This window comes from Staurois parvus, unplaced genomic scaffold (assembly GCF_062004578.1).
Source record: "Staurois parvus isolate SC_StPar_1 unplaced genomic scaffold, SC_StPar_1.0 ptg000147l, whole genome shotgun sequence".
NCBI classification, from domain to species: Eukaryota; Metazoa; Chordata; class Amphibia; order Anura; family Ranidae; genus Staurois; species Staurois parvus.
In genome coordinates this window covers 25,240,004-25,254,784 of record NW_028317943.1, presented here as the reverse complement: position 1 = coordinate 25,254,784, position 14,781 = coordinate 25,240,004, and the positions used below count along the sequence as shown (strand labels likewise).

The 14,781-nt window shown below is 40.2% G+C and overlaps 1 protein-coding gene across 2 annotated transcripts in view; it reads left to right on the top strand.

Annotated features, from left to right (window-relative positions):
* MSRB3 (methionine sulfoxide reductase B3) overlaps window positions 1-14,781 on the top strand; it is a 191,051-nt gene that overhangs the window by 111,271 nt on the left and 64,999 nt on the right. For both annotated transcript variants that reach the window (XM_089674150.1, XM_089674151.1), the window contains one exon: window positions 85-162. In XM_089674150.1, coding sequence (XP_089530276.1) covers window positions 85-162 — 78 coding nt within the window. The remainder of the gene's footprint in view (window positions 1-84; window positions 163-14,781) is intronic.

Below are 14,781 nucleotides of genomic sequence, written 5' to 3'. Positions count from 1 at the left end.
ACAATGCCTATTTTATTGTATTGTATTAATAAGTGATTTTGTCATTTTCGGCACTCATGTTTGTAAACAAATTTTTTGTTTCAGTGCCTTCGCTGGAGAATATACGCACAATACAGCGCCTGGCACATACACATGTGTAGTCTGCGGCGCTGTTCTTTTCAAGTGAGTAAATGTCAATAAAGTACTATGCCCATTGTTTTCAAACCAAAGCAAAAACCAATATCTTGGTATATTATTATATAACGGTTAGACTGTGATTAAGCACCTCTAGATGGGTTTTACAGCACATGACACCAATCACAATTTTTACTAGAACAACATACACTTTCATAGTCTACTAATTTTAAACTTACCGTGCCTTGAAAAAGTATTCATACCCCTTGAAATGTTCCACATTTTGTCATGTTACAACCAAAAATGTAAATTGTTGAAAGAAAGCCAAAAGAAGTCCCATTTGCAGTTTGAGAGAAGCCATGTGGGGGACACAGCAAACATGTGGAGGAAGGTGCTCTGGTCAGATGAGACCAAAATTTAACTTTCTGGCCTAAAAGCGAAATGCTATGTGTGGTGGAAAATTAACACTGCCCATCAGCCTGAACACACCATCCCCATCGTGAAACAAGGTGGTGGCAGCATCATATTGTGGGGATTCTTTTCTTCAGCAGGGACAGGGAAGCTGGTCAGAGTTGATGGGAAGATGGATGGAGCCAAATACAAGGCAATTGTAGAAGAAAACCTGTTATAGTCTGCAAAAGACTTGAGACTGGAGTGGAGGTTCACCTTCCAGCAGGACAACGACCCTAAACATACAGCCAGAGCTAAAATGGAATGGTTTAGATCAAAGCATATTCATGTGCTAGAATGGCCCAGTCAAGTTCAGACCTAAATCCAATTGAAAATCTGTGGCAAGACTGAAAATTGCTGTTCACAGACTCTCTATATCTAATCTGACAGAGCTTGAGCTATTTTGCAAAGAAGAATAGGCAAAAATTTCACTCTCTAGATGTGCAAAGCTGGTGGAGACATACCCTAAAAGACTTGCTGTAATTGCAACGAAAGGTGGTTCTACAAAGTATTGACTTAGGGGGGCTGAATACAAATGCACGACACAGTTGTTAGATATTTATTTGTAAAAAATTTTGAAAACCATTTATCATTTTGCTTCCACTTTACAATTATGTGCCACTTTGTGTTGGTCTATCACATAAAATCTCAATAAAATATATTTACGTTTTTGGTTGTAACGTGACAAAATGTGGAAAATTTCAAGGGGTATGAATACTTTTTCAAGGCAATGTATAATGAATGGGCTGCCTTAACACAATGCAAGGTAATGTACAGGTGAAACTCGAAAAATTAGAATATCGTGCAAAAGTTCATTTATTTCAGTAATGTTTTCTTGATTGCATGTAATATTCTAATTTTCTGAGATTGTGGATTTGGGGTTTTCATGAGCTGTAAGTCATAATCATCACAATTATGACAAATCACGGCTTGAACTATCTTGCTTTGCATGTAATGAGTCTATCCCATATATTAGTTTCACCTTTTAAGTTGCATTACTGAAATAAATGAACTTTTGCACGATATTCAAATTTTTCGAGTTTCACCTGTATATGTCAATGCACTGCAATGTATTGTTTTGGTGTAAATGCCTCAGTGTCATCCTACATTTTTTATGATATCATGGTAGATAAATGCACTGTGGCCTTGTAGGTCTGGCATCCTAGCTTCAGTTCCCAAAAAAGAAATTGAGTCACCTCTGATGCTGTGGCTTTCTCACACAGTACAAAAATATTTTTGTGTTTTATAAAATGATGCAAAATATGATTTGACACTGAAGAATCAGTTAAAGCAAATAAGTAAACATAGGGTAAATATCATTGGACATCATAAGCTGTGTCACTGTTATGTGAAATATCAGGTTTTTATGAATACTGTATAGGAATTGCACATATAGACTTTAATAACTTTCAGAGTTTCATAAAAACCCAAACTTCTATTTTATAGGACATTGGCTCTTTAGATAATTTAGTTCTTGTACTTTTATGTGTCCGTCTTCATGGCACTTTCCTTAGTCTGAATTTCTAAACATTAGAATAAAATTCTTATTGACCTGTGATCCACTGGATTAGAGGTGAAATTGTGCTCTTGGGAAATAAAAAAAAACAACTGCTGAGCTGCTCCACAAAAATTTATAACCAGGAAATGGTTCTTCATGGGTTTATTGGTACCAAGAACCACCACACACATACTACAAGTCTCTGGGGTATTTACATAGCTGGTAGGTATACAGTACTAGAGGAAAAAGTACAAATTGTGCATTATAAGTTTGCTTTAATCCTGAGAATCCCCATGAACTATTAAACCCGCTGATGTAATATACTCTTTTTCCACGGAGTTGGTAGAAGAAAGGCATCACATAAAAATAGGTTTGTTTGTAGTAGGAATGTGTTGTGTTTTGTGCATTTTTTATTTATTACTGTATATTTAGATCTAAGACACAGAATACTTAAATATTCATTTTTAATTGAGTAAATGTTTGAAATATAAATTTTTTTAACTTTACATTTGTTTAACATTTTAATAGTCAGCAGGTGAAGTTCTGTACTTTTATTTATATGTCTACCAGGCTAACATTAAAGTTGTAAACCCTTACATATACCAAGAGAAGTGACTAGCCTCGGCTGATACACAGAGATGATACAAATCCTTCTACTTAAGCTGTACCTGTTTATCTGCCGCCATGTGTCCTCTACAGAATTCTACAACACACAGATGAAAGGATTTTTTTCTCAGCAGCAGAAAGCAGGGGGCAAGGATCTGACCTTACACACACTGCAAAGCTAGAACACAGAGCTCTGTAAAATCTGAGAGCTGATTGAGGGGACGTGCCACATCCCCCCTATTCACAGGCTCATAGAAACATAGAGCCAAGGCTATGAGTCATCTGCTGTGTGCTGGAGGTGGGGGGGGGTGCATACATTTCCCAGGAGGCTGAGGTGAGAGAGGAGAGATCAGAGAGGAACCAGACTCAGTGCATTGGATTCAGGTTAGTACACACTATAGTGGGATGCACTTTGCCTATTATTAGTGTCTGAGGTTTACGGCCACTTTAACAGCTTTCCTGATACATATACAAAAAGCTAATGCTCAAACACCCCTTTCATTTAGCGCTTTCTAGCATTCCATATGGATTTTGAGTCAATTATACTTACGGTTGAGGGGTGTTAAAAACACACAGTTGACCCACATTTTAGCACCTCAAACTGCCCCACGATAAGCTGCTAGCAGATGTTTAAATGCTGCAGTCACAATGATTTTCTTCATGCCTGTCACTCCTGGGGCATTTGATGTCAGTACCACTGCCAAACGCTATGTTTTCAAGCAAATAGGGAAGCGCCACTAACTCTCCATAGTGCTTTTCTGAGGTACAGCAAACATGCCGCACATCTGAACATAGCCTTAGAGAGACAGTCACAAAGTAAGAAGTGATTTGTTTACTCTTTCTTCATAGAACCCAGAAATCTTTGCAAAATTAGTGCCATGGATGAAGCCTGTATTAAATTATTTGTGTTATAAAATATTAGTGAAAGAATGTGTAAATGTAAAACATTGCCAATATAAAAAATACTGTTTTATTATTAAGTATCTGCTAACAGACATAACATCAATTAGAGCCTCAGTTATAATGCAGTGGTACTGTCTATTATTATTATACAGGATTTATATAGCGCCAACAGTATACACAGCGCTTTACAAAATGAAAGTAGAAATTACAGTTACAATACAATTTGGTACAAGAGGAAACAGAGGGCCCTGCTAGTTGGAGCTTACAATCTAGGAGGAAGGTTTGAGTGATACAAAAGGTAATAGCTGTGGGGGGATGAGCTGATGAAGAAAATAAATGGCAGTTTACTAGGTAGAACCAGGATAGGCTTCTTTAAAGAGAAAGGTTTTCAGGGATCATCTAAAGGTGGATAGATTAGGAGATAGTCGGACAGATTGGGGTAGGGAGTTCCATAGGATGGGAGAGGCTTGGGAGAAGTCCTGGAGCTGACATGGGAGGAGATGACATGGGAACTAGAGAGCAGAAGGTCTTGGGAGGATCGAAGAGAGTGGTTTGGTTAATATTTGAAACCAAGTTGGTGATGTAGCTGGGGGCAGAGTTGTGGATGGTTTTGTAAGTTGTTGTTAGTATTTTGAATTTTATTCATTGGGCAAGTGGAAGCCAGTGGAGAGATTGGCAGAGAGGGGTAGCAGACACTGAACGGTTGGTAAGGTGGATGAGCCTGGCAGCAGTATTCATGATGGACTGGACAGGCGATAGCATATGTAAAGGTAAGCCAATGAGGAAGGAGTTGCAGTAGTCAAGGCAAGAGATAACCAGGTAGTGAATTATGAGCTTTGTGGTATCATTGATTAAAAAGGGGCATATTCTGGAGCTGTTGCAGAGGTTGAGGCGGTATGATTTTGACAGGGATTGGATGTGGGCCTGAAAGGATAGTTCAGAATCTAGGATTACCCCTAGCACCCTGGCATGCAGGGATGGGTTGATAGTAGTGCTATTGATCCTGACCGAGAAATCAGGGGAAAAGGCACATGGGGGAGGAAATATTATGAGCTCAGTTTTGGATAGATTGAGTTATAGGAAGTGGTGTAACATCCATTCTGATATGTCTGTTAGTAAATCGGTGATACATGAGGAAACTGATGGGGTGAGCTGAAGAGTAGAGAGATAGATTTGTGTGTCATCGGCATAGAAATGGTATTGGAAACCATGGGAAGCTATCAGCTGACCCAAGGAAGAAGTGTAGATTTAGAATAGGAGAGGTCCAAGGACAGAACCTTGGGGGACCCCAACAGTAAGAGGAGTAGGAGAGGAGGAAGTAGAGTCGTAAGTGACACTGAAGATGCGGTAAGATAGGTAAGATTTGAACCAACAGAGAGTAGAATCACGAAGACCAAGTAAATAGAATTTTTTGAGGAGGAGGGGGTGGTCAACTGTGTCAAAGGCAGCGGAGAGGTACAACAGTAAGTGTACGATATAGTGACCATTGGTTTTAGCAGTCAGTAAGTTGTTTGTGAGTTTTAGGAAAGCAGTTTCTGTAGAGTGTTGTGGGAGAAATCCAGACTGAAAGGGATCGAGAAGGTTATTCTCAATAAGGTGGCAGCTCAGCCGGTTGTAGACTAGACGTTCAAGGAGTTTGGAGGAAAAAGGGAGTAAAGAGATGGGTCTTAGGTTGCTAAGATTAGTGGGGTCCAGTGAGGACTTTTTAAGTATGGGGGTGACTAGCACATGTTTTAGAGAGTTGGGGAAGATGCCAGTAGAAAGGGAGAGATTGAAGATATGAGTTAAAGAGTGAAGGATAGAGCTAGAGGGTGACCGTACTATTTGCGAGGGAACAGGGTCCATGGGACAGGTGGTTAGGTGGGCTTTAGAAAAAAGTTTACCAACCTTCTCTATAGTAGCTGGGTTAAACAATGGAAGTATAGATTGTGCAGGTGGACAAGGAGTGTAGGGTGAGGGAGATATCTGTACAGTAGAGATGTCGTCACGAGTTGTATCAATCTTATTTTTTAAGTAATTAGTAATCTCCTGGGCAGTGAGTGAATCAGTGGGTGGAGGTAAAGAATGACGAGGTAGAGAGTTAAAGGTAGAATAGAGTTGATGGGGATTGCTTGACAAAGGTTTTAATGAGAGTGATAAAATAGGTTTGTTTGGCAGTGTGGAGACAAGAATTGTATTTTTGAAGGACAGATTTATATTGGTCTAAGTCTTGCTGGGTCTTAGTCTTATGCCATAAATGCTCAATACCACGGCTATGTTTTTTGAGGCATTTGGTATTGTCTGTTTTCCAGGGCTGTAGTGGTTGAGGCCTAATTCTACGTGTAGTGAGGGGGGCCAATGTGTTCATAGTGGATGACAGTGAAATGTACACAGAAGTGGCCAGGTTGGGGCAGGACAGGGCTGAGATTTTGTCACAGAGACAATCTGTTGCTGAAAAAAGAAGAGAAGGGGTAAGATAGTGAAGGTTTCTATGGGTAACTGTTCGGTAGTTGGAAGACAAGGAGGAGGAAGCCAAGGAGAGAGTGAAGCTAATAAGGGAGAGAGGAAAAGAAAAGTTGGTGAGGTTGCAAGGAGTGCATAGGTAGGAGAATACAAGGTCGAGGCAGTTACCATTAGAGTGAGTAGAAGCATGTGTTCATTGTTTTAGGTCAAAAAAAGTGGTTGGGCTCAGTTTAGAGGTAGCAGGAGTGTTAAGATTAACAGGGATGTTGAAGTCACCAAGAATGGTTGTGGGAATTTCAGAAGAATGAAAGTAAGGCAGCCAGGCAGAGAAGTCATCAAGGAAGCTTGATACCGGTCCAGGAGGCCGATAGATCACAGCAATTCTTAAAGAAACTGAAGAGAATAGACGAATAGAGTGAACTTCAAATGAGGAGAGGGACAGAGAGGGAGGTGAATGAAGGACCTGAAAAGTGCTTTGAGGGGATAGGAGGATTCCAACTCCACCTTCTTTCCATCCACTAGGCCTGGGAGAGTGAGTCCAGAGAAGACCATCATGGGAGAGGGCAGCAGGAGAGGGAAAGTCAGATTTATGAAGCCAGGTTTCCGTAATTGCAAGCAAGTTAAAGGAGTTTGTGATAAAAAGGTCATGGACAGAGGTGAGTTTGTTACAGACAGAGTGGGCATTCCAGAGGGCACAGGAAAAGGGGAGGCTGGTTCTAGGAAGAAGAGGAATAGTAGCTAGATTGTGTGGATTACGGCTGCTGTTAGAGGATAGGGGGTGCCGAGTGTGTTGTTTAAAGGAAAAAGATGGCGGCCCAGGATTTGGGGAAATGTATTCAGATGTTAGGAGAAGCAAAAGGGTGAGAGAGAGGTAATAAGAGAGTATGACTTATATGGAGGGACAAGCTCCCGTGTCCTGGAGATTTTATTAGTATGTGGGTTCAGAATTAGCAGGAGTTGATGAGCACAGTAATAAGGTGAAGACAGGAGTGAGGGTGATATATATAAGCTGTGGTGGGGGGGAGGGAGAGGGGTGAAGGAGAGAGAGTTTGAAGAGAGAGGATACAACTGTGAGATGGAGGAGTAGGGAGTGCATGTTACAGAGTGCTGAGATGAAGAAGCAGACTGGATAAGAGCTGAAAGAGCTGGATGGGTAAACAGGTCACCTGTAGTCTTTTTAGTATTTGAAGTTGTCTGCTGTGGCTTCTCGCTTTGTGCATTCGCTGAAGTGCAGACCTGAAGTGCAATCCTCAATACTTAATCCAAGATGTTTTGCCAATGCTACCTCTGGCTGTGCCTCCACTAAGGAAGACCTAAATTTATACTGAGTAGGGTGGGGGTATTGCCAATTAATAAATTAGGAATGCATAGCAGAGACAAACTTTTCACACCAAAGGAGGACTACAAGAGACAACAAGAGAGCAGGAGGGCAGAGTTGTAAAGATTAGGATCAGCTCATAAATTTGGGTTAGACAATAAGAGCAAAATAAACACCACAGTAATATGGACCAGAGTTAACGATTTTTGAAGCAGTAAGAATTACCAAAAAGAACATTGATAGTTATGAATCAGCTTCAGTTAGAGGTGGATTTTAAAAGCAGTACAGATTACCATATAGCAGTGCAGGGTGAATTAGCATTCATACATGACATGGGCGATAGTACAGATAGATAATGCTCGCAGACATTTACTTTAGCCAAGATGATAGTTGCCAATGCTACCCCTTCCATACACATGCCTTAAGCGTGCCTGCCAGTGTGTGGAGTAAACCTGTGGTGTCCAGCGGAGTTCAGCATCTATCACCACTATTGCCATCATTTTTTTAGGTCAGTAGCTGTTAAAAATAAAAGGAGTCAGTCTGCAAACATGTAGGGTAAGAATACATTTATATAGACAGATAATGAAAAGAGTTAATGAGTATAGAGTTTAAAGGTGTGCCTTTTTTACAGTGACACAACACCGACATTTCGAAGCAAAGGATGGCTTTTTTCTCAAGGTACAAACAAAGAACGCACAGTAAAGCCTTGTTAGTACAGAAGGTATTTGTGTTGTAAACCAACAGTTCTGGGTGCATAGTTAACCCATAAAGGAATGATCTACATAGCTCAGCTCACTCTACTAAAATGTGAAAACATGCCTTATTTTCAGGTTTGGAGATTGTGGATGTAGGCTAGTAGTGCTGTGTTGAATGGAAAGTCTTGGAAACTCCATCCAGTTGGAAAACAATCACTCTGAGAACACATTTTTGGGGGGATTGGGGTTCCCTATTCTTCAGGACTTTGGTAATGTTAGATCTGTTGACCTTTTGTACTGAAGTCTAAGTTCTAAGTTTATAATGGTGTTGCTGGTTGTCTGTTGTGCCTGCAGTAAGAGATTTTTGAACTTGTGATGGACATGAGACAAACAGATACCTTATGTTTTAGAATGGTTATGCTTTTCTTCCCACTGCTTTTGTGGAGGACTTTTAGGTTCATGTCACCATACCCTTTCTGGTTATACTATCTTATCTTAACAGGAAGTCTGTTTACTTTATATTTAGTCCCCTTTTGCTATAAAATATTGTATTTATTTACTTTTGCCCATTGTTGGCAAGTAGTGATGAGCAAAGGTTCGGGCCAATCCCAGTTGCGGCCCAAACCCTTGGGCATACTGTCACATGATAGCTGTTCACCGACCCAGTCAGCTGCGGCCAGTAATTTCCCACACATAACAAAGGAGCGTTGATAGTGGTGATATCAGTGACCTAGCATGGCCATATTTGATCAATGACATGGTTGGTGGCTTGCTATCTTGTGACAGTTTCCCAAGGATATGGGTTGAACCTTGGCTCATCACTTTTGTCAAGCAGACGACTACACTCTTCCTTAATTTATGTCCATTACCTCTTTTTGATGGGTTAGCCAAAAACTTAGCAAAGCCTGTATCATGCCTGACCATTTCTTCAGAGGATGCTAATTGTTTAGCTGTAATGTTGAATTAAGAATTTTACCATAAAGTTTTCCAATAAGGTGTTCTGACTTTACACTGACCTGGTCTGCTATTTGGAATAAACGACACAGAATGTAATAAAGTAATTGGAAGAGCTTGACAGTGAGGGAACTAACATTTTCAGAAGAAGGTTGGCAGTATAGGTTTTCATTATTAAGTGTTTTGTGGATTGGTCAAATCCCATATACAGTCAAGCAAGCTTCAAAAAGTTATATTGATGCACTGACTTCATCCTTTCTGCAGAACCTGTTATTTAGAAACGTTTAAGCAGACCATAGGAACAGTGTCTTAGTAATATCTTCAGGTCAGAAACAAGTTGGAATATGAAACATAGTTTGCCATTATTTACCAGAGACTTTCTGGGAGATTGCCTGTCTCTACTCTGTGTAGCAGAGTGGCATGTTTTCTATCCCTACCCCTCCTCTCCTCACCTGTCATTGGCTTTTAGGGGCTGTCTGCTTTGGAGCCAACAGGCTGCTAACAACCAGTGACACTGGCAGTGGGCTGAGCCTGGTGAAGCTGAGACACTAGTTCCCCATCAGGTCTGCTCTCTCCTTGTGATTTACAGCAGGCAGTGGGTACAGTCTATAGCCAATATCAGGTTTTTTATTGCATAGCCACATGAAAAACTCCTCATCCACTGCATTGTCAGGTGCAGTGGTCGGGGGGGTGGGGGCTTGTACAAGCCCAATTTTAAAAACAGTTGGGACATAATAATTTAAACTGAGAAATGTGCCATTTTAAGAAGAAGGTAATTTTGACATTCACGGCAGCAACACATCTCAAAAAAGTTGGGACAGGGCAACAATAAGTTGGCAAAGTAAGTGATTTTGCAGTGAAGCAGGTTAAGGTCAGTAACATGATTGGGTATAAAAATGGCATCTTAGAGAGTCAAAATGGTTGATTTACTAAAGGCAAATATACTGTGTACTACAAGTGCAGTTGCTCTAGAGCTTAGTAAATGAGGTAAAGCTTCACTTTGCAAAGAACACCCAATCACATGCAAGGAAAATAAAAAACAGATTTTTTGCTGGCACATGATTCGATAATAGAAATCAGCAGAGCTTCTCTTCATTTCAGAACTTCCCCTCAGATCTAGAGCAACTGCACTTGAAGTGTACTTGCAGTGTACAGACTATTTGCCTTTAGTAAATCAACCCCAGAGTCTCTGAAGTAAATACGGGCAAAGGTTCACCAATATGTGAAAAGCTGCATCTAAAAGTGGTCAAACAATTTCAGAATATTGTTCCTCAATGTATAATTGCAAAGACTTTAAATATATCATCATCAACAGTACATAATATCTCCACAACCTTTAACAGTTCTTTTTTTTTTGGGTCCACTCCAAACCCGATACTATAGAAGACATGCTACATAACTTTCTCTGATGAAAACTAAACAACCTAAGCTGGCTGAAATCAAGCAGAACATGTAATTCTAGATGCAGAATTCTGTTCAGTTCAGGTCGGAATCCCACAGGAGAGAAATGCTTATACATATCCAAGCATCATTCCCTAAATGTATCTGCAGGCGTACCTCGGTTTACGAATTTAATTCGTTCTGCAGGACTTTTCATATTGCGAAAAATTCATAAACCGAAACGCGGTTTCCCATAGGAATGCATTGAAAACCAATTAATCCGTTCCGGAGGTCAGAAAAAAAGTAAGAAAAAAGTCTTTTATCTGTTCAAAACTCTTTATAAAGTGCACTTTAAAGGGATAAATACTGTACAGGGACATGATTAAAAATGAATTCGTAAATGCATTGAAAACCAATTAATCCATTCCAAAGGTCAGAAAAAGTAAAAAAAAGTTTTATCTTTTCAAAACCCTTTATAAAGTAAACTTTAAAAGCATAAAGGGACATTATTAAAAAAAAATCGTAAATGTATTGAAAACCAATTAATCCATTCCAGAGGTCAGAAAAAAGTAAAAAAAAAGTTGTATCTGTTCAAAACTCTTTATCAAGTGCACTTTAAAGGCATAGTACTGTACAGAGACATGATTAAAAAAATGTGTAAATGCATTGAAAACCAATTAATCCGTTCGTATTGCAAAAAAAATTTGTAAACCGAGGCATTATTTTCAATGGATTTTCATTCGTAAACTGACAATTACGTTAACCGAGGTACGCCTGTATTTAGAAAAAAAGAACTTCAGCAAGCACAACTATCTAAAGTAGCTCCAGTTTCTCCAGATATGTCAATGTGTGAAATAAGAAATTTGTCAGGATAGAAATTTGGTAACTGTAACATAAATAGTGATATATATCTAAACATACATCAACGTGCCGCGCTCCACATTCAAAACTGTACTGCTCATATATGGGTGATATTGCAATTGATACCGTGAAAACAAAAGTGCTTCAAACAAGTGCAACATATAGTGCATAAATAAATAAATAAATAAATATAACAATTGATGTTCTGCCAACTCTATGAACAGTCCTCTTTATGCTTCTATTATTATTTCAGTGACAGGTGAGATATATAGTGCCACACTTCCCGTGCTCTGTGGATAGGTGTGCGCTCACCTCCTTGTTAGCCAGACAAGCTGGCTAAACACACTTTTTTGTCCTCACTGGACAAGCTGGGATTCTTTGCTTTAACTGCGTGTCTCCATCCAATACTGGGCTGCCTTATTGCCACCAGAGGTCTCCCTCCTTCCACACTTACACCTCAATGGATCTCTTATGGGGATGGTGGGGATGATATTTCCTCCTCTCAATTTGCACCATGTAAAACAAGAAACCACAAATGGTGCCTTATCTTTTGTGAGGTCAGAGCCTATTTATTAATAGGAAAACGCCACTCACAGTTTCCATCAATGCAGTTGTCAGCTGGCATGTGTGTCGATCCTACTAGCTAGCGCCGCTCGTCCACCGCGGCGTCGTGACGTCAGAGCCCCTCCCCTACGCGTTACGCCACAGGGTCACGTGGCTTCATCAGGGGGAATGTACATTCCCCCTGATGAAGCCACGTGACCCTGTGGCGTAACGCGTAGGGGAGGGGCTCTGACGTTCCGACGCCGCGGTGGACGAGCGGCGCTAGCTAGTAGGATCGACACACATGCCAGCTGACAACTGCATTGATGGAAACTGTGAGTGGCGTTTTCCTATTAATAAATAGGCTCTGACCTCACAAAAGATAAGGCACCATTTGTGGTTTCTTGTTTTACATGGTGCAAATTGAGAGGAGGAAATATCATCCCCACCATCCCCATAAGAGATCCATTGAGGTGTAAGTGTGGAAGGAGGGAGACCTCTGGTGATACTCCATACTGAAATGACAAGTGCTTCACTGTGTTCACACTGGTGCCCCACATAGATGGAAACTCACCGTCATTTCATGATCACCTATCTCTAGGTAAGTCACACTCACATAGTGCCAGGAAAGACACTTTTTTGTGAGTGGCATTTCTATTGTTTGACCCCATATTAAAGTTCTATACAGTTTTACACTATGGGATGTCTGGTTTTGTTTTGATTTATGCTGAAAACATGAAATACTGCCTGTGGAGGAGAAGGGTTGCCTAACATTGATGCAGTCCTAATGGAAAGTTATTGGTTACTACCAGCAACCACGGTTATAAGGACAAAGGAATATCACCCATCAGGACCAGATTGCATACTGGGATTGTCCCAAAAAGCGAGTGTGAAATGACGGTGAGTTTACATCTATGTGGGGCACCAGTGTGAACACAGTGAAGCACTTGTCATTTCAGTATGGAGTATCACCGTTAAAGATACAGCACCATTGCACCAATTATTCACATGTTGGGACTGAATATTAATATTGTATTTGAATGTTGCTCAGTGTTATCACTTCAAAGATTGCACAGTTTTTTTTAGTCAATTTGTAACCTTAGCACTGTCCATTTTTGAAATATTTAAGATTTTGTGTTTATAAATTCATATATTTTATATATATGTAATTTTCTTCCTAAGCACAACAGCACCCCTTTTCTTTCAGACATCTCTAGCTCCCTTGTCTTCTCCTCCCATGCTCGTCCCCAGGACTTATCCAGAGCCTCCCGATCCTCTGGAACTTTCTACCCCAATTTATCCGACTATCACCTACTCTGCCCACTTTTAGGCAATCTCTGAAAACCTATCTCTTCAGGGAAGCCTATCCTGCCTTCAGCTAATAACCAAATCTTCTATATCTCCTATCAATTCATCCCCCCACAGTTATTACCTTTTGTACTACCAGCCCCTCCCTCTTAGATCCTAACCCTCTTGTATTGAACTGTATTGTTGCTGTATAGTCTCCCTTCCCTTTATATTGTAAAGCACTGAGCAAACTGTTGGCGCTATATAAATTCTGTATTATAATAATAATAATGTATTTAAAAAGTAATTAAATATAGTTTAACCACTTGCCTACTGGGCACTTTTAGCCCCCTTTGTGCCCAAGCCAGTTTTCAGCTTTCAACCCTCTCACACTCTGAATGAGAATTGCGTGGTCATGCAACACTATACCCATATTCAATTTTTTTTCACACAAATAGAGCTTTCTTTTAGTGTTATTTAATCGCCACTGGGTGTTTTATTTTTTGCGCTATAAATGAAAAAAGAGCAAAAAATTTTATAAACAAATATTTTCTTAGTTTCTATTGTATAATTTTGCAAACAGGTAATTTTTCTCCTTCACTGATGTGCTGCACTGATGGGCTGCACTGATGAGGTGGCACTGGTGGGCATTGATGAGGAGGCACTGATGATGCTGCACCGATATGCAGCAATGATGTGCACTGATAGGCGGCACTGATGAGCACTGACGGGTGGCACTGACTGGCGGTACTGATGGATGCACTTGTTGGGCGGCACTGATGGGTGCCACTGGGGCACTGGTGGGTGGCACTGCTGGGCAGCACTGCTGAGCACTGATGATCAGTGCCCTGATGATCAGTGCCAATCTGCTCTGTGACATTTGCTGGTTATCAGCTCTGTGACAGCGTGAGGAAAGTGCTGCCGATAACTAGCAACTGTATTTACTCAGTAATCTATTGTGTCATTAGACACAGCTGATCATGTGGAAAAAGGGCGCTGTGATTGGCCTTTTACCTCAATGTGTGATCAGCTGTGTCCATAGGACACAGCGATCACAGAGAGCACCGGGGGTGTGCACCGCTGGGGTGTGCGCGTGTTCTGGGAGGACCTCATATGCCAATCTACCAGTCTGTTTATGTAACAGGCCTTGTAGTACAATTTAATATCTGAGAGGCTAATTTCTCTGGTTTTAGGAAGGGAACAAGTTCTCCCTCTTTATCTCTCTCTCTCACTCCGCATATGCACAAAGAAAGAAATACAATGTCAGATACAAATATGGTATTAAAACAAGAATTTAGAAATAAAGAGTGAATTAAAACTTAACAAAAACTTAATTTTTTAAATGTTTTTAAGCTTGTAATAAAATGCAAACAGGGTAGTATTTATACCATCTACAAAGTAAAAGCCTTATATGCGTAAAGAAAAAAAAATATTCAGATAGGCAATTTGTCTTATAGAGTAAAGCTAACCGATCATACTGACACTGCTAAATTCTGGGCATCTAGGCATTAATGACCTTCATGAAAGGATTGGTTTGGTTTTTACATTGATCACTTTATAATGTAAATGGTCTCATTAATAGCTAAACATCAATTGACATATATCATGAGTGAAGGTAAGCTCAGGACAATCGTATGTACACAGACTTATGGTATACAACAGGCTTGATCACACAAAGATCTCATTAAGATTATGCACCTTTTGTCAACATCTGTGTTACTAACCACAAA